A 21312-nucleotide genomic window follows, 5' to 3' on the forward strand; every position below is an offset into this window, starting at 1 on the left:
TTCCTATGCATTATTATTTAGGTTGCATTTGATAGTTTGTGTTCATGAAAAATGCTGAAAGAAATAACCAGTGTATTTATGCTTCATATTACTGGAAGTATGTTTTACGGTAAATTCCTAGAAATTGGATTGCATGTGTAGTTTTTTAGGCATTATCAAATTCCCTTCAGTGTGGTTACAGCTGTTTCTTTTCACCTGCAATATGCTGTCATCCTTTTTAATTTTCACCAACATGATAGGTGAGAAATAGTATCGCAGAACTGGGGTTTCTAAGAGATACTTTCAATGGGAATGGAAAAAGGAAGTTGGGGAGAAGCTGGGGTGGACAGGCAAGATCTGGGAGTTCTCTACCAAGACTGAGTTACTTAGGAGGCCTGGCAATAGAGGGCAACTCTGGAGTGTTAGCCAATCAAAAGCCAGAAGACAAGGAGCACAGTGATCTAGGGCAATGAGGGCAACAGAAGGGATTCTGTAGTAAGTATGAGGTCGGCTTAGGGAGACTGACTTGCCTTTAGACACAAAAGAAAAGGCATTAGCAAACAGTGTTTAAAATAAAGATTCAGAGGTGTTTGCAAAATCTGTCTTCAGACACTCAATGTGGGATCCAGAATATCTAGGAAGCCAAGCGAAAGCAGAAGAAATTGTAAACGGATGGTTACAGAGCAGAAAGTCTTGAAACTCATTCCTAGGACACAACACACACACACACACACACACACACACACACACACACACACACACACACACACACTCACCCCAACAACAACAACAAAACAAAAACCAACAACAACAAAACCAAAAAAACTAAAACAAAAAACTAAGTAGTGGACCCTGATTCTGTTGGAAGCCCTAAGATGGAGGAAGAGTCTGTGGAACATTAATTTCTAGAAAAAAAAATCAAGGGTTTTATGAATACAAAACCATCACAGTATATATTTATATATGAAGAGAGACCCAGAGAAATGCTCTAAACATACAGGCAAACCACCCACTGAAAGCGACTAACATGACTTCTATGACAACCTGGACTCAGCTGAGACAGCCCTAGTTAGTTCGGAAGAATCAGTTTACCTCAAGGAACTTCTGGTTCTATTTCAAACACCAGACTTGGAGCCAGACATTTAGGAGGATTTCCCCCCTTCAGTTTTTAAACTTGAGAGGCATCTAGAACACCGTGTAGTGGAGTACTAATAACAAGTACTTGAAAGTATAAACTCAAACCAGCTTAGGGACTTGACTCTGGGAGGTTAACGCCGAGAGGCACAGGTGAGCAAGAGAAAGGAGGAAAATAATTAAGCAATATATTGATCTTCTATTACGCTTTAGGCACCATTTACCAGTAAGGATGGAATGATAAGTGGGAATTACTGCCCTTAGCTTGCCTGGGTGGGATGAAGACAATGTAATGAAAATTTTATAGAAGTAAATTAAAAAAAAAAACAAAGCTGTGGAGTATGGATGGCTGAGATGGAGACAGGTTCCCAGGTGATCCCTAAAGAAGACAGTCTCTTCGTGACAAAAGAGAGAGGCACACAGGGATAGGTATGTGCAAAGGGGCAATTTGTTGCATTCATAACTGTGCGGGCCTGAATGAGTGTGCACTTGTATGTGTGCATGGGTGTGTGTTTGTATGTGTGCGCACGCATGCATGTGTATGTGTGCTTATGTGTATATGTGTATGTGTGTGTACTTGAGCATTTGTATGAGTGTGTGTGTGCATGGTGTATGTGTGCTTGTGTGTATATGTGTATGTGTGTGTACTCCAGCGTGTGTGTGTATGTGTGTGTATGTGTGTATGCATGTGTATGTGTGTATGTGTGCATGTGTGTGTATGTGTGTGTATGTGTGTATGTGTGCATGTGTATGTATGCGTGTGTATGTGTGTATGTGTATGTATGTGTGTGTGTGTATGTGTGCATGTGTGTGTGTATGTGTGTGTATGTATGTGTGCATGTGTGTGTATGTGTGTGTATGTATGCATGTGTATGTGTGTATGTATGTGTGCATGTGTGTGTATGTATGCGTGTGTATGTGTGTATGTGTATGCATGTGTGTGTATGTGTGTATGTATGTGTGCATGTGTGTGTGTGTATGTATGCGTGTGTATGAGTATGCATGTGTGTGTATGTGTGTATGTATGTGTGCATGTGTGTGTGTATGTATGCGTGTGTATGTGTGTGTGTGTATGTATGCATGTGTATGTGTGTATGTATGTGTGCATGTGTGTGTATGTATGCATGTTTATGTGTGTATGTGTATGCATGTGTGTGTATGTGTGTATGTATGTGTGCATGTGTGTGTATGTATGCATGTTTATGTGTGTATGTGTATGTATGTGTGTGTATGTGTGTATGTATGTGTGCATGTGTGTGTGTATGTATGCGTGTGTATGTGTGCATGTATGTGTGTGTGTATGTGTGTGTATGTATGCGTGTGTATGTGTGCATGTATGTGTGCATGTGTGTGTGTGACTTTAAAAGCCCCCTGAATCCAGCCCTGGGAGGCACATGACATCAACAGTCAGACAGAGAGTGACACTAAGGACAACTTGAACTTTTAGAGTGACCTGAAACAGAGGAAACAGCTGCAGACACGAAGCAGAGCCCACGCAGGTCAGCGAGGACAGGGCCGGGCCGGGCAGGGGGAGGCAACGGTCAGCAGGCTGTGAAAGAGGGGCAGGAACCGAGATGGTGACGCCTCCCCTGACGAGCAAAGGGAGAGAACCACACCCATGGGCCCTGCACAGCTCCCGGGTCTCAAACCAACGACACTGGGACTCTTGAAGCTCCCAGGGTCAGAGGGAGTCAGCTCCGGTAAAGGGGGCGGACCAACTCGGGCACTGAGGCCAGACAGCCAATCAGCTGCTCTGTGACACGTGGTGGGTTACCTAGACAGCCAATCAGCTGCTCTGTGACACGTGCTGGGTCAGCCAATCAGCTGCTCTGTGACACGTGGTGGGTTACCTAGACAGCCAATCAGCTGCTCTGTGACACGTGCTGGGTCAGCCAGACAGCCAATCGGCTGCTCTCTATTTCTGGGGCGCCAAGGACAAGAAGACAGAGAACAAGAGAAGATGAGCTCGCATAGCAGTGAAGACTGCTGAGTGACAATGGCTGTCTCCGAAGCCAGAAGCTCGCCTTTGGGGACACCGTCAGGGGCAGTCTGTCTGTCCAGGATGACTCCGGACAGGGTCACCAGCTGTGACGCAGGCGCTGGCTGAACCGATGTCATCCAGTTGCCCTCTCAGCGCCGTGTGCCCGCAGTTACGTAATATTATGCATAAGTAGAGTAATACCCAGTCACCCCATTTATACACTTTACGCGTCTATTAATATGGACAACGGTTTCCTCTCCATTTTACCAATAAAGCTTTGAATACAAATGTGCCTCGGCCTCTCCCCATTACAGCTCAGCCTTCAGAGCTAATTGCCTCTCTGAACACTTACGGAGTCATTTTTCTTCATGATGGTAAGCCAGGGGAGGCAGATGGCACGTCATGTTATTGATTTGGTGATGCTTGCCTGGCTTGCTGGACAAACAGAACCCAATGTATGCTCACTGCATCTAGGGGCCTCAAGGTTCAATCCAAATTATATCAGACAGCAGGTTCAGGGGACAAGAATCCATTTATTCCCCAAGGTTTCTAAATGACGATTCCAGGCACTAGGGAGGACCCTTCAGATCCTCCCAGGAGTCCCCTGGACCGATTTAGGTCTTTAAGGAAGAGTGAACCCTGATGTTTTACTGGCACTTTTGGTGCACGACAGCCCAGGACACATGCTGCCCATCAATTAAGGAAGACTGCTCAATTTGCATGGCCTGTGTTCATCTGCAAATTATAAGGCAGATAGACGAGATACGTTACTCCGTTTTCAGAGGGTCATTAACTTTCCCCTTAAAAGCCCTTTGAGAAAGGCCACTGTGGCTTTAAGGAGTTAATATAATTATAGTCAACACTTACCTCTCATGAAATTACATTTCTACTGCCGAGGTTTGACCCTCCCTCAGGACTGGCATTAAGCATGAACACATATTCACACTAATAACACCTCTGGTAGACACTATCGCACCACTGAACTGTACACAGTAGGATCTGAGACTGGATCTTTTTTAATGTTAAATTTATTTATTATCCTATTCATGGCCCCACTGGTTTCTTTCCTGCCAACTGAGAGTCGGAAATACATAACCTCTAAGGCCGTTTCTCAGTCTCAAAATGACAGTTCTCTGCCATCGGGATCACCCTCCAGCCTTGTTTAATGCAGACTGCAGACCCACGAGTCACTACTGTAACAGCTCTGGGAGGGGAGGCCTGTGGGTAGAGGACAGCTTGGACAAGGCTATGAGGACGGACAGGCCATGGTGGGACTACTGGCCTTATCTGAAGGCAGCAGACCCCATTCTGTCTCCACAGGCTGAAGGTACAGCAGACGTCCCAGCCCCACAACTGAGAGAGATGTGTGTTTACAGTTCATTCCAGCCTGTTTGTTTATTATGGAAGCCTCACTGACTAGGAGCAGGCTTCATTTAGAGTCTTTCAAATCCAGGAATGGCAGTTTTATTTAGACTACAGTGTCATTTTTTTCAGAAGGAGTCCAAAGGGAAGAATATTTACTCTTTATATTTCATTTATAGTCACAAAACTTGCATGTTATTGTTTTGACTTTACTTCAAAAGCAGCTTTCTTATTGTGAATGAATCTCCACGCCCTGCCCTGGCTTGGTAACTATTTGTTGAGTTTTACCACCACCTCCTTGACCAAACCAATAACTTACCAATCAATTATGGAACTACCGAAAAGGGGTGGTGGGAGGGAGAAAGGACAGGGAAGGGAAGTGTGTGGGCTACAGGTCAGTGTGAGGCATCCTGCCCCCTTAGGAGAAGCATTTCTAAGGGCTGAGCCTGACAACACCTGAGTCACATTTTAGGGTATAAGCATAAGACTGCATCATAGTTCGTTAGTCATCCTCACTAGTCATCGGCTTTCTTACTGGGATTTTTTTCTCTGCTTTTTTAACACATGAATCAATTTCTCTCCATTAACTATGACACAAAGAAAATTTAATATCTCAGATGGGAGGGACACCAGCCATAGAGAAGAAGCTTGCACTGTACTCAAAAGCAGGCAGCTAATCCCTCTATTTATGCAAAACCCCAGCTAACCCTAACAGAGAGTCAGAGAAACAGCATTGTTTGTGACAGTTTCTGATTTTAAATTCTGGCCCCACAGTTATTTACTGTGTGGCTGCAGGCAAGTGTCCAAAGCTCCATGTGTTCACTGTCCTCACAGGTTATGAGAATTTGGTACTCTCTAACTTCTAGGGTTATTCTAATGTAAAGGTATTTGGAACACAGAATAGATTCCGGATGATCCATGTAATGATAATTACAACAGTGAGGCCGGATGCTTTGATTGCTTGCCAGGCACTCTCCTCTGAGAGTAACTAGTATGTGGACCTTTACTCCATGAAATTCATCAAGTAAGAAACCCAGTCGTGTTGTCTTAAACTTAAGGAAGAAATCAAAATTAAAATCATAAAGTAGAGCATTTTATGACAGGGTCGGTTACGGTGTGCTGGAAATACAGAACCTGCCTTACCGTGTTGTGTCATCCTTCACTAATATTCTGATTTTATTGACTCTTAAATCTAAACAACCAATTTCTAACAGATATATTCCACCAAAGTACAGCTCTCAGTTTAATTTTAGCCCTCAAGATATGTAGCTTCAATGCTTCATGAATCAATAAAGCATAAAACCTAATCTACTAGGATTAGGAGCCTACATTTGTATAGCATATATCTTATCGTGAGAAGTTCTACATTTTATGACTAATCAATTTTACTCACCAATCAAATGTTTATCAAGCAAAGAGTAAGGCCAGGAGCCTGCTGCAGCTTCTACCTGGGAATCAGGTAAAGGGAAGCCCACAGTGACCAACAGGTCAGATAGTAAGAGGAGCTGGGGCTGAGGGGGGCTCTTATCTGACAGGCTTCTTGGAATGGAAGTGATGCCTGAAACTGAAGAGGGAGAGAGCTTTCAGGTAAGTATGATAAAATATATGCACATACTCAGAATTGTAGGGAAAAAATAGGTACAGGGCCGGGTGTGGTGGTACCTGCAGGTAATGGTACCACGTGGAAGACAGATGCTGAGGGCTGGCCACTTTGAGATCAGCCGAGGATAGATAATGAGACATTGGTCAAAAAATAAAATATAGGCTGGGCATTGGTGGCGTAAACCTTTAATCCCAGCACTTGGGAGGCAGAGGGAGGTGGATCTCTGTGACTTCGAGGCCAGTCTGGTCTACAGAGTGAGCGCCAGGATAGGCTCCAAAGCTACACAGAGAAACCCTGTCTCAAACAAACAAACAAACAAACAAATAAATAAATAAAAGAAAAAGGCATGGTGGAATCAAGACTGGAACTAAAGGTCTAAAAGGGCAAAGGAAGAGGAGGAGGAGGAAGAGAGAGAGAGAGAGAGAGAGAGAGAGAGAGAGAGAGAGAGAGAGAGAGAGAAGCAAGAAGAGCTGAGGTGATTAGAGGAGTGGGCAGACAGGAGAAGGTGAAGGGAGTGACTGACTTTACATCTAAACATCAGGAAACCAGCAAGTCCAGCAGGGGAGAGGTGATGGCTGCAGGACTGGAAACAAGCCCACAGAGCTTTCCTGACCAGATGGAGAGGACCCCAGAGAGTGGCTACGGCTGGACCCAGGGGAGCAGAAAGCCTTCTTGTCAGTATGGGGCACAGGAGCTCTGGAGCCATGGCCTCTCCACGCATTCCAAGTAGGTGCCTGAGATGGCTTGGGTGCAGAACATCAGGGGATGGATGCTGTCGGCATCTGGTGGGTGGATCTAAAACGGAGGCCACACCCCTTTGGGTGTGACTTCAGGGACAGAAGCTGAAGCAGAGGCCCTTGAGGTATGGCTTGCCTCTGTGCGCTCTTTCTGGTGGGTCAATGGATCCAGTAGGAAGCACAGAGAAACCTCCCACAGTTCTTTCTATTTTTCTGTGTAATTGTTCCCCAATAAACACCCGTTTATCATTTATCCTGGGTCTCGTGATAGCATTACATCCTCACCTTCAGGAAGCAAAGGGTTCCAGAAGCAGAGGAGGTGAGTGGGGGATATTCAACAGTTCAACACTACAAGAGCTGTGGTGACATGTGACAGTGAGGACGGGGCATCATTCATTCATCACTGCCCTCATTCTTCTGTTACTGCCGTAGAAAACACTAGTTAGACATCTCTGTAATTTCACCTTCACAACTTCTGCTCATTGCACTCTTTTAAGTTGTGGGTTTATTTGCATGGTTATTTGTGTCATGTTTATATCTGCAAAGGTTGCAGCCTCTCAAGCACACAGCAGATACTTCTCAATACTCCCGAGTGAGTATTGAGTAGGAACAGCAAGTGGATTGATTCGCAGCAGACAGGGCTCTGCAGAGAGGAAAACACATTTCCTACTGCCAGGATCGGGCCACCTGAATACAAGCATTCTGGGAGACAGTAGAATACTTACTAACAACAACAATTTTAGACATTTGTTCCTATTTAATGACCTTCCTGGGTTTTCTGCCCAATTCTGTCATTTATCAAGCCACATGTTTTTGTTCTTTGTGCAGACTTTGAGCAATGTCGGATTTTTATAATGAATTTTATTTAGTAGCCCTACTTCTTACTTCTAGCCCCCTCTACTAGAGAGCGCTAAGACTGACCAACAGAAGTGTCTCTACAAGTGTGAAGCTACCACAGCAGAAGTGTGAAGGGAGAGAGTCTGCTAGGGTGAAAAGGCCACAGACTTATAGAAATTGGAAATTTGTTTGGGAACTGGTTTGAGAGGAGAGGTCACTGAGGTCTCTAAGTCACACGCGACTCCCACAGGTGCTTGCTCGGCCACGTTCAAGGCAGCACTATTCACGGCAGGTAGGAAGTGTAAAGAACCTAAATGTACACCAGCTGACAAATGGAGAATGGGATTTGCTACACAGGCACTATGGAATATGATTCAGCTGTGAAGACAAAGGAAGTCACGAAACTTACAGGTAATGTCTGGAACTGGAAGATAGTGCATTGGGTGAGGTACGCAGACCCAGAGAGACAGACACCTCATGTTCTCTCTTTGTGGTTCTAGCTCCCAAACTTTACATGTGAGCAAACAATCTGGAGTAACCACAGACACCAGGGAAGTAAGAAGACACCATGGGTGGGGGCAGGGCTCTAGAAGGGACGGGACACAGGTGACATGAAGGGGGAATGGGGAAAGGGTGAGCTTTAGCTGGGAGAGGAGGGGAGGTGGGGGATAAAGCCAGTGAAATCGTATTATTATATGTCCTCACAAAACTAAATATGACACATGCATATATTTGAATGATATTATGTCACTTGAGGTGATGATGCTTCTTCAAGAGCCATGGACTGTATTAAAGACATGACCAAGGACCAGGCATGAGAAGCCTTTTAGGTTGTTTGTTGGAAGAGTCCAAGAGGCCCCCAAAACAATACAGGCTACTGCCATTGCCCCTGGTGGCCTTTCAGAAGCAGAAGGTAAAGTTGCTATTGCTGAAGACACCATGTACTTTGGATGCAAAACTTGAAGCAACTGAGCTGGATCTGGCCCAGAGGCCGCCCCCGTGAGGACAGACTCACATAGTACCATAAGATGCTGTGCTAGCTTCCAAGGGAGAAAAGCAATACTCCTCCTCAGCTGTGATGCCTGGTCACAATGACCAGCACGGCAAGACATTCCCAAAGGTACAACATGGCACTTAGATGTTGGGAGTAGTCAACAGCTATCTAATTGGCCTTACAGTTAGATGTGTGTATGTGTGGGGGTGGGATTCACTTCTGGCCCTGTAATCCTAACTAACCACAGGAGAAGTTACTAATGCCTCTTCCCTAAACAGGATAACGTCTAACTACATTCTAAACACTTACCTTATTCCTACAGATAAAGGTAGCTCTTATCAAAAAGGCTTCTTTTTTTGTAGTGGATTGGGGCCATCATAGAAATCCATAAGAGGTCAAAATTCAGAGAAGGACTGACCACAGGTGCCAAGCTCCAATGAAAACATCTACAACCCCTATACCTAAGGCAGAGGGACATGGAAGAGAAAGCAGAAATACCGAGAGAGAGAGAGAGCACTAGGGTGTCTGTTTTCTATCTGACAGGGATGCTGCACCCAGGAAATCTCAACACTGTGGTCGCCTGCACAAAACCCGGGCAACGACAGCACCAGCTGACATGTCACCCTGGAGGGAGAAAATCTCACACAGCATGAACCCCCAACTGGTCCAACGCCAAGTGGTCAACCCTAGAAACATATACATAAGAGCAACATTAAACGGACCCAGTGTGTGCATGTGTGTAAAAAGAGGTCATGAATTTGAGAGGGAGCAGGGTAGGGGCACAGGATGAGTTGGAGGGAGGAGGAAGAGGGGAAATCATGTAAATGCAGCAATCACTTATGAAATTCTAAAACAAAACAGACAACACATACACACACACACACAAATTTAAAAGTGACACTGTGCTGGCTCCCTCCCTCCCTCCCTCCCTGCCTCCCTCCCTCCCTTCCTTTCCTGTCTTTTGTCAACTTGGTAGAAGCTAGAATCCTGCCTCCCTCAGATAGCCTGAAAGCAAGTCTGTGTGGTATTTTCTTGAATGACTGATGTGGGAGGCCCCGCCCACTGTGGGTGGTACCACTGCCTGGTCCCCTAGTCCTGCATGGTACAAAAAGCAGGCAGAAGAACAAGGCAGCAAGCAGCATCCTCCATGGTTTGGGCTTCAGTTTCTGCACCAGGTTCTGGCCTTGCCTTCCCTCAGTGGAGTGTGACCGACGAGCTGTGAGCTGAAGTAATCCCTGCCCTCTCTAAGTTGCTTTGGGTCACAGTGCTCATCACAGTTACAGAAATGCTGACTCAGACAGAAGATAACTAATTTTTGTCACTGGCAAGAGGTACGTGGGAAAATAAACAGTCCTCGCTGGTCCCGGGCAATGGGAAGTACACGTTAAACAGTCACATGTAAATGACAGGACTCACGTCTTTAGTGGTCTCCACCTCAGGACTCTGATGCCACAGTTCACATGCAGAGTTCCTCTTATTCAGCTGTACACTGCTGTTGCTGCCATTAATCATTGCACACAGAACCACAGCTTTGCCAGCAGGTATGGTGGGGCAAGCACACATTTGCATTTTATCAAATTTCTGCCTTGAAATCCCCGTGGAAGGACCTATGAATCCCGCTTGCTCTCTTAAGCCCACTGATTAGCACAGACCCTCTGTGTCTTTCGGGACTAGATTTAAGTCTGCCTGTCTGTTTCTTCAGCACTGAGGGCTATATTTAGAAGCATCTCATGTCTGTGTTGAGATCACAGTGGTACACAGGCTGAGGACCTAAAATCTCTGGGTTTAAATTCCGGCTTATTTGTTTGTTAGCTGAACTGAGTCTGACCAAGTCATTTAAACTCTGGAGATTCAGGTAAAAAGGGAGGGGGGTCACAGAAGCTTCACAGAGGGACTGAAAGCAGTAAGTAGGTTTCTGTACACATTTATGTGCATGGCGTGTATGCACTTGTACATACTTGTGTGTGTGTGTGTGTGTGTGTGTGTGTGTGTGTGTGTGTGTACGCGCGCGCGCGCGCGTGCGTGTGCACGCGCGTGTCCAAGCACATGCATGTGTCTTAAAACAATGGCTGGCCCAGAATTGTTATTTATCTTTTTTTTTTTTTAACTTCAAAGGTCTTTTTGTAATTGTTTTAAACAGGAAGTACATAAATGATACTGTGGCTAGAATATCATTTTAAACCTCATGCAGTACTTGGAGATTATTCTAAAGAAGTCTGATCATCTTGACCAAATGTCTCAGCCTAAAGTGAGATACCATAGCCTTAGCGTCCCCAGCAGTATTGTCCTTGTCAATGTCAGCAATCCCTCACAGGCTGAGGGGATGGCCCAGGAAGGAGCTGCACTAGCCTTGCAGCTTGTGCTTCACCCCCGGGACCCACATAAAGATAGAAGGAAAGAACCCCACAAAGCTGACTTTATGCTTCTACACATGCTCTGTGCTGGGAGTCCCCCCCACACACACACACACTCACACACACACACACACACACACACACACACACACACACACACACCAAAAATAAAATCCTTAAAAAATAAATCATCCACGAGACTGGGTCATAGTAAAATTTTTGTTTTAGTTGAAGCACACTGCTTCATTGTAGCAGTGGACATTTGGGACCCTGGGATTTTTAATCCAGTGAGGAACATTAATCTGCCTCTCATTAGGAAGAATTCATAAACCGTGGAATCTATAATCTTCCATCAGAGAGTCAGTGGTCATTATCTGTTTCAATTTCTGCTTCTCAAGAGGGTTACTTCTTTGTCCACATTTCATCTTAATGTGACTCTAAAATGCTTGGGGACAGTACTGCCCAAGTGATCCAACATAAGCTTGGTTTAGTATCATCCTGGCAGCTACTTAATGTGTCCTGTTTTCACGGGAATGTGTGTTCTTCAGCAACTGTGAGGTGAGAAGAGAAAGTGGTTGCATGGTGAACACGTCAACAGCATAGACCTCACAGTAACCTCAGAGCCTGGTGCAGCTGCCAGGGGCTGTTCACAGGAGACACACACGAAGCAGCGCGTTTGCTGGATGAGCAAGGTACATTATTAGTCCAACTCTACAGACATCAACAAACAAAACAAACAAACAAAAATTTAATGAATAGTGCTTTACTTCTGAGCCACCCACGCAGAGAATTACTCACGAGTACCTAAATACATTACATGTAGAAAAGCAAAACAGACACACAGACATATATGTGGACACACACAGACATGCGTGCACACACACACACAGAGACATACACACAAACACATATACAGACACACAGAAATATACAGATACATACACACACCACACCAACACACACACACACACACACACACACACACACACACACACACACGTCTCTTACACACACTCACTCACACCCTAAAAAGATTAGCAGATTAGGAAGAAATCTTGTGGTGACATCTTGCTTGTACAAATAAAGCATGTCTGAAGGTCAGAGACTGGAGCTTGCCTCTAGCTAACCATAGAGGTCTGGAGGTCTGTACAGACAGACAGGAAGTGAGGTAGCTGGGTGAAAACAAAATATAAATAGCGAGAAACAGGAACTTGCTCTGTTCTCTGCTGAGATGCTAAGGAGGTAAGGTGTGGCTGTGGCTCGCTCCTTCTCTCTGATCTTTCAGCATTTTCCTCTATATCTCTGACTATGTGTTTTTATTACTTAGACCAATTAAGAACTCCATTTGCATTTTGGTGCCCATGCTCTACCAACTGAACTAGCTGGGCTGAGGCCGTGAGTCGGATTGGATGTGCTGGCTCTGGGAAGTCTCAAGGTCTGGGAGTGTGTCCATTAGTTTAAATAAAAGTTGGGTCAAACCACCGAATTGAAAGAAAAGGGCTCTAGGGATTGTGTAAACCGCTGGCACTGGGTGGTGAGAAGTAGCAGGGAGTCTAAGGCAGCCCGCTTGAATGAGCGAGTCCATGGCAGCTGGTGGCTTTCTCAGGACCAGACTGGGACCCTCGTGGGTCAGTTTTCCCCTGTCCTATCATTAATGCTCTGCCACATGGGTGCCAAGATGTAAAATGTAAAAAAAAAAAAAAAAAAGAGAGAGAGAGAGAGGGGGGGTTGACAAGAAGGGAGAATGGGATATATGTGAAATGTGAAGAGACAGCAGGAGAAAGGGAATCGGAGAGGGGTGGACTGAAACATTACCATGAGGAGGGCAAATAAGAACAAAGTTTAATGACATCATATTTGCATAGAAATGCCCCAATTAAACCCATTACTTTGTATATAAAAAAAACATGATCAGATAATACCAAGAAAAATATTAGTGCCCGAGGAATCCAGAGGTCAAATGTTTTTCTTTAGATTTCACATTAGATGAAGGCCAGAGGCAGTTCACATTTTCAAGACAGACACAAGAAAGAGCACCTCTGCTCATCAAATATTGCAGAAATAGTTGTTAGTAGGAAGAGGCAAAGCCCTTTTGATCACTAGCTGCCCCCACAGGAGATGGCCACTAGAATGTGTTTCTAGAAACTTAACTTCCAGATGCTAAATGCAGTTCTGAGAAAGAATATGGTGGTGAACTTAACTGCCACCCTGACTGGACCAAAGAAGACACGGAAACCTTGTGTGTGTGTGTGTGTGTGTGTGTGTGTGTGTGTGTGTGTGAGAGAGAGAAGAGAGAGAGAGAGAGAGAGAGAGAGAGAGAGACAGAGACAGAGAGAGACAGAGAGACAGAGAGAGACAGAGAGACAGACAGACACACAGGTCCTGCAGGAAGCCACAGACACTGCATTCCAGCATAGTCACAGACTGTTATTCTAGTATATCGAAACGTTTACTATTAAAAAAAACAATGATATAGCAAAGTTAATTTTGCAACGAACATGATGAACGCTGGTATTCCCATCACTTTTGAATTCCCCACTGACATTTTTACTTTGCCTGTTTTATACCTGTCAATCAACCAATGTTCTATCTACCCATTAGCTTATCATATATTTCAAAGCAGATGCTGTCAATAGATAACACTGTATCTTGAAGGACAGAATCAATGAACATTCTTGCTCCTCTAAGACTACCCAGGCAAACATATTAGGTTTTTAAAAAGAAACGAGCAACAAGATTGTCTTGAGTAACACACAGAGACAAACAACATCCTTCAATTTCCACACAATTTCTGCGAAAAAGTGTTCGAACTATTTCAATGTTTCATCTATCTACCCAGAGCAACTCTGTAGACATCATCATCAATTCAAACCCTTCAGTTTATGAGGATGTAGGCTGTTAATTATAGACAAACAGGCTCTCTGCTACCGATGGAATGCAACCAGTTAGATTTTTTCTTTGCTCTACACCCTTGTCTTCCCCCACTCCAATTATTCCTTGAGCATGAAAACAGTCTTTCTACACCTAACTCCTCTCACTTAGAGTTCTGCATTACCTACTTCACAGCCCTGTCATGAAGACCAAATGTGAAAAATAGGAGAGCACTGTGTAAACAACACAGCTAAGCAGTGCTATCACGAGGCATCGTAATGCCTCCTCCATGGGAAAACACAGCCACAGTAATGGTCCACATCGCTACTAGGCTTTTTAAAATCAGTCAAAGAGGATTTCAAAGGTTAAGGGGACAGATGGAATATTGGCGATCGCCTTTACTTTCTCCCCATCAGCAAGCCTCTTGTCAAGGATCAAGAGGAACCTTGGTGTATATCACCTTGGCTTGTTTTCATTAGTGAAGTATTTGTTTTGGAAATCATCCCAGCTTTAAAACATTGCTTCCATTAGCTGGGTTCAGTACCTATAAATATCCATCACATCTGACCAGTGTCAAACCATTCTCCCTTCTGCGTGCAGGTTCACCTGGGTATTGCTATAAGAGCAAAGACACCCACCTGGTGTTTCAGAAGGTGCGGACAGGATCTCTCTTTTGAATAAACATTTACTGTTGGACTTGGGATGGAAATTCACTACTCAAGAGTGTTATAAATGGGAGTCTAAAGCTGTTGGGAACTGTTCACACCGGGTAGTTTTGCAGCACGAATATTTAGAGCTTAAAAGATGTAAGGTGGTATACTTTCCACTTTGTTGGGGAGGATAAATATAAACCATAGCAAGGTCAAAGTTCAGTTGAGGAGTAAGCAAAGAAAAAGTAAGTAGAGAGGCAAGTTCACCATCCATTACAGATCCGGAAGTGCCAGGGCCCTGGCACTTTATGTATAAAGGGACTGAGGAGAAAGATCTGGAATTTCTCTGGCTCTCAAACACATTCCTTCCATTAAGAGCTGACCAGAAAAGATAATCAGATTATAAAATAAATATTTTGGATAGCTGGACTGTTACATGTGAACAGGGACATGAGTGTGGCATTGTGATCTGATTAACAGTGACATTCACATTGAGTATGTATACAGCCTGGATGTCATCGCAGCTATGAGGAAACCCCAAGACCACACTTATCATCTCCAAAACCAAAGCACACTTTTCAGGTACAAAAGGTGGCTCAAAACGGGACCTACTGCACTCATTCTTGGGAAAGAGAGCACCTAGCCCATCAGCCCTGCTCCTCTGGGGCTCAGAAGGAGCAGATTCCACTCACACCTAGGTGTTTGCAAGGAGCTCTTGCCTCCTGATGCCACTGAATCCCCTAAACACACACTGCCTGGGTTGGTTCCACATCAAGGATGCAAAGGTTTCATCATAGCTATTATGTGACTTCCTATAAGCCACACATACCAGGAAAAAGGTGGCCCAAAGCACCAGGAGTGTGTTTCCTTGCTAGTCAGTGTTCGCACAACAATCAGATACAGCACACTACACAAATACACAGACATCAACAATGTTTTTTTTATCAGGGAAACGCTGGTGAATGTCAAAGCATAATGTACATATTGTGAGACAGTTTACATGCTAAGAAGATTCCATTACCATGTTCTAAAATTTGTAAGTGTGCTGGCAGTGTCTTTAGTGCAGCTCATGCATCATACCTGACTGCCCGGGGGGTGGGGCGCCTGACGATCCCCTTGGTAGACAGAGAAACACCGTCAGGACAGCAGCTCTGTTCCCAGCACAGGGTTCTATGGCTATTGGTTTAGGTGCACCCTGAAAAAGAAAACCTGCCGTAAGTTTGCATAGGTGACATGACATGGTTAATTTTCTCTGCATTTCTCCCATCCCTCAGTGAGCAAAACTGCATTCCTAGTTGTTGGGGGATACCCTAACACAAGCACGGTGGAGATGTGTGATTAGCCCTCAGGTGACTACATGAGCACATTTCACTATGACACACTAGCTGGTATATCACAAAGCTGTGCATCTTGGGTTGCTCTCCCCAGTTTTCCCCTCTCATCAGTGACATGTCACATGACCACATTTGTCTAATCAAGTGATTGTAATTCCAAATATCCTCCTGCATATCCATTTTTTTTTAAAAAATTACTTCCATGTATGTATGTATAATGTACCAAACACAACTGACATTATTGCTAAAGCTAAGCAAATTGCCACCACTCTACATAGTCTACTCTTTTAACATAGTTTTAGCATGCAATACAATGTTACTCAATACAGCCCTCCTGCTGTACCACACACATGTAGATTCAGTCACCTTATCAAGCTAGGTTTATGGCCACTGCCCTATGTCATCTTCTCTATCCCTTCCTGACCTGGTGACCACAACTCTGCTCTTTGTTTCTGTGTATATGACTTAAGAAAACTGCATATATAAGTGAGAGTTTCACATATACCCATATGTATCTCCATATATAAAGTGGCACATCTTTAAAATTACCTTAGAGAAATATATATCTAATAATTATCCATCAACACACTTGTATAAATAACAGGGTAGAAATAAGGTAGATATGCTAAAAACTGACAATGATGGCATTGCATTAACGTCTTACTACGAATTAGATGCTTCAAGGCTTTGTAATATATTATCTGGTTTAAGTCTTACATGAATCCTACAAGATGAGAATACTGAAGAAGGTTGTTAGGCAGCTATTTCCCCCTGAACTAAAACATTAGTGGGAGGCTATTAAGACTGAGAAAGTAAAGGAGACTTACAAGTCTCAGGAAGCTCCTGAAACAGACAGTTTTCACAAGCTTCTCCCCAAGGATACAAGCAGTAACGGATGCAAACCTATAAGTAATCCAGTAAACTCAATGGTCCACTAAGCTAGATGGGTGGGATCATTTTGGGGGGCTGGTATAGGTTCTTTTTCTGGGGTGAAAGATGTTTGATCACATCTCTTAGGAAGTCACTGAGCAAGTATAAACTCTCCATAGTTTGGAAGAAGTAAGAGGACTATAGCATGTAGGCTCAGGCAGCTGCCTCCTGAGTGTGTTCTCAACAGTAGTCGGCGGCCCATTTACAGACACACACGCACCCCACATACACATGCTACACACACACACACACAGCTGTACACTCACCCTTCCTACTCACACACAAATATATACATATTTTGGGCTTAAAATAAATAAAATGACTCGAGACACTACAGGTTGTCATCTTAGCCTAGGGATGGCAGTTTTCGCTCCATTATTTAAAGAATTACAGGTGAGAGAAGCTATTATGTCAAACCAGTATCTCTGCATGAAGGCTAAATTAAATGGAAGAAAGACAAATATAAAAAGACCTTTAATTATTAGAACAAATGATTTATTCAGACATTTTTCTACTTAAGACATTTGAACTTTTGAAGAAATATAGACATATGTAGTCATTCACCTAGAATATTCTAGAATATTGACATTTCCAGAAAGCTTAATGAGGCATTAAAGATAAAATATGTCCCCTTTTATGTAAAACTTAGACTGAGTTCCTGGTTGCAATGGTTTTATGTGGTTATAAAGGAATTCTCCTTTATAGCAACATAAATCTCATGTTTAAAATTTTCCTCCTATAGATATGTTTTTGAAGTTTTCAATATAAAGGTCGAAGTGTCCAGGGTAGGAAGCAAAGGGCATTAAAATGTTCCAAGATAATGAGATCCGCCATGCTGTTTTACTTGCACCAAGTTACACCATCTACGTTCTGATACTTTAAAAGCTTACATTTAATTTAACAGATTAAGTTTTGGAAATGTTAAGTCAGAATTAGCATAAATACATAGACAGATATTATCCAATGATGTAAATATTTAGAGAATAGGTTTGTCATATGGCAAGACTAACAGAAAAGATACTATGAATTTTCCAACCATATTTCTAGGCAGCTGAAATGTATTTTAATTTAGTAGATGCAAAATATATGTAAAGGTCAATTTGCTAAAATATTCCAAGAGAATGTAAAATGAATTCCAGGTTTAAATGACACTAATTTATTAGAAATATCAAAATCCCCTTCACTATAAAAAAACTCATGACTGCTCTCAACAGACAAGGTTATCTTTGGTATTTTGTTTCCTAGCTCTAAGTGGAACAACTGATAAATGTAGTTTGTCCAAAGTCATTAAAAAAAACTGATTACAGAAACAAGAACAGGTGACTTTGAATATGACTAAAGATTTTCTTGAAACAGTGTGCTTTGGTGTGGGGATTTAGAAAATAATAAATGGTCTGGGAGTCTATTAGTTGGTCTTCTTACCAGGCAACCTTCCTACATTTTAAAACCATAGGGAAGACTGTAAGTATCAAAGCACCAACTGAAGGAAAGTTTAATAAACTGTAAGTTTAACTGTTAAGTTTCTGGTAGAATAGAGCCCAGTTATCTAACACTTTCAACTTCAGAGACTCTGCAATGGACAAGGACAAGGGGTGTGAAAACTGGACTAGGGAACAGGAAGTATGCCTACATAAGACCTAAGAACAGGATGTATTGTTAGTATTCAGACATCTGTACAGGTCTGTCCTTGGGGTTCTGACAGGATACATCCTCAGCTGCAGCCACTAAGAGCACCACCTGTGCACATTCACTTTGTGCCCTTTTAAAAGGGCCCCGCCTACTTACTCCCCCCCCCCCCTTCTTTCCTCTCTCCTGCTGTGCCTGTCCCCAGAGGCTGGTCTCCCCTTCCCCTTTCCTTTTTTACAATCCTTTTCCCTTAATAAAAGCCACTCTGCTTGAACTCTGTTGCATGGTGTCTTTCTCTCTCGAGCCATGTTTTAAAAATTACAACATGTATGCCGACAGAAGACCTAGGAACAGGAATTATGCCTCCAGAAGACCTAGTCTATAGAGCTATTTTTAGAGTAATTCCCTCACTCCCACTTCTGCTGTGATCATATAGAATATATATTTTTAAAACCTCTTTGTGTTGGTAAGCTATGTAAAAGGAGATTATAATTCTATTTTAAAATGAAATTGGCTTATAACTTGGTCTATATTTTGCTTCAAGAATTTTCATAGAAGGATATTAGCAAACCATGAATTATTCATTACCTTCAAAATATTACTTACTAGCCAGTTCTTTGACACTTCTGGAAAGAGTTCACGTAATTAAAAATCATTGTGAAAGAATTTCTGACAAATACCACTTTAAATACAGGAGTTTAAATTAAAAAAAAAAAAGGAAACACTACCTAACACTTGAATTTTACAAAAGAAAATGGCAACCTGCTACACATGCTAATATTTTGGATACCCTGAGGTTTGTCAGTAGTTTTGTGATAAACATATAACCGTGATCCATAGTGGCTTCACAATGACATCACATGCTCACAGAACCTTGTAATTTATCATGGATTTTCCGAGAGGTAGGGCTCGGGTCTGTTGCCTGCAGCACTCTGCGGCTGGATTGACTAAAAGGCATTTTCCTGTGTGCAGTGCTGCTGGAGGCGGTATGAGGAAACAGTGATGTAAGGAGTAGCTGAAGTTCAGGAAGCACTCGGCAGGCAACACCCACACAGAAGTGCGTGCTTTGCAGGAGGGGTTTTCAAACTGCAGAACTTATTTTCATGTCGCCATTTTGCCGGGTCATAAATGCTATGGTAAACCCTTCCCGGTCTTCTTAGCTATTAAAGACAAATTACCAGAGAACCTTCTGGAATCACAAATGGTTCTAAGGTTTATCTTAAAACATAGTGCTAGAAATAAATTGTGAGGGGGAGCCTTGGTGGATTCCATGGCAGCGATGGTGACCCAGGCTGGGGACAAACATGCCAGGCAGACAGAGCTCAAGTGAGAAGTTTTATTAGAAAGGGAAAAGGGGTGGGGGAGAGAAAAGAGATAAAGAGACACAGAGAGAGGACAGAAAAGAAGAGGGAGACAGGGAAAGTCCTGTCTGCCCCAGGAGAACAGTGGGAGAGAGAGAGAGAGAGAGAGAGAGAGAGAGAGAGAGAGAGAGAGAGAGAGAGAGAGCAGAAAGATAGCAGAAGTGGGCAGAGGTCTTTCTTTTTAAAGAGTTCTTTGCACCTGTGAAGACTATGAAGCGATGTAGCAACCATGGAACTCTGGACTGACCGGGGTACTGCCCGAGTACATTCTGCCAGGTGACAGGAGCAGGCCAGCATATCGCCTGAGACCTTACACATAGTATGTTCTGGAAGGGAGAGTGCCATCTGAGGCAGGGACCTGTCTACACTAACTGCTGTGACGCGAGTCCCTGCAGGTTTAGAGCGTACCAAGGGACAGAGCTAGATGATGTCTCCTCTTCACTGCTCAGAAACACCAGTGCCAGCTCTGGGAGCCCTGCATGGCTGGCGGCTGTGGATTTGATGGACTATTACATGTTATCGGACCAGCTCTTCTGCTCACCTGCAGGGGTGGGACTCAGGTAAGAAGTGAGGACCACAAAGATGATAAGCAGAACTAGAACTGCATGGAGTCCTTAAGGATATTATACTTTAAAATACTTGTCAGTCAGCCAGCAGAGAGAGTCTGTGAATCAACAGGACCGGAGGCTGTCATGTGGGACCTGTAGCACAGACTAGCATGCCACCGGAATTCAGGCATGATGCAGTCCATCTGTAAACAGCTGGTTCCACCATCTTCTTGTGATCTGAGACGTCGTTCCCTACAGTAGTTACTCTCACGACCCACATCCCTCAAAGCCACACCATGTGTCACCGACCATGAAGCTGAGATATCTGCTTAGTACTTCACCCCCTACTATCCTCTTTAGTTAGGTAAGTGGTGGTTTTCAACCCCACTTGATCTAGCTACTGAAGAGCAGCCCCCCTCTCCTCTCTGTCTTTCTCTCCTCTCTCTCTGTCTCTCTCTCTCCTCTCTGTCTCTGTTTCTGTCTCTCTGTTTCTATCTGTTTCTGTCTCTCCTCTCTCTCTGTCTCTCTGTCTCCCCCCCCCTCTCTCTCTCCTCTTTTCCGCCTTTATTTTATCTGCTCTGGAACTGCAGATCAAATCTCTACCACTGAGCCGAATCCCAAGTCTTGCTTTTTTTGGCAGTGTCTTGCTATGAAGTCTAAGCTGGCCTGGAACCATGATCCTTCTGCTCGCACTTCCCCAGTGCTGGGGTCAAAGGCGTGTGCCACCACAGAAAACTCCAGTTTTTTATTCTTCACTTAGCTCCTGTAGTTAGTGTCCCCTCTTTGGAATGCCAAGCATTATGATGACTTGGGGGGACGTGTCTTTCAATCTTTTATTATAGGTATTTAGGTACATGTTGGGTGTCCATGAAGTCCTGGGCAGGGCAGTTCTGACTTAGTCTTTGCCTTGTCTGTAGCATCTGCTGCTGTGAATACCATTTGGGCAACAGAGGTAAGCTTGTCACAGGGATAGCCGGGAGCCAACAGTATGACCGGACAATATCCACTTCA

At 43.7% G+C, this 21312-nt stretch overlaps 1 protein-coding gene across 1 annotated transcript in view; it reads right to left on the reverse strand.

Moving 5' to 3' along the window:
• The window catches only part of LOC100764329 (attractin-like protein 1), a 542646-nt gene that overhangs the window by 76343 nt on the left and 444991 nt on the right, over positions 1 to 21312 (reverse strand). Inside the window, 1 exon segment of the mRNA XM_027406896.2 lies at positions 15583 to 15697. Within this exon segment, the coding sequence (XP_027262697.1) occupies positions 15583 to 15697 (115 nt within the window).

The sequence above is a fragment of the Cricetulus griseus genome, chromosome 3 (assembly GCF_003668045.3).
Source record: "Cricetulus griseus strain 17A/GY chromosome 3, alternate assembly CriGri-PICRH-1.0, whole genome shotgun sequence".
Classification (NCBI taxonomy): domain Eukaryota; kingdom Metazoa; phylum Chordata; class Mammalia; order Rodentia; family Cricetidae; genus Cricetulus; species Cricetulus griseus.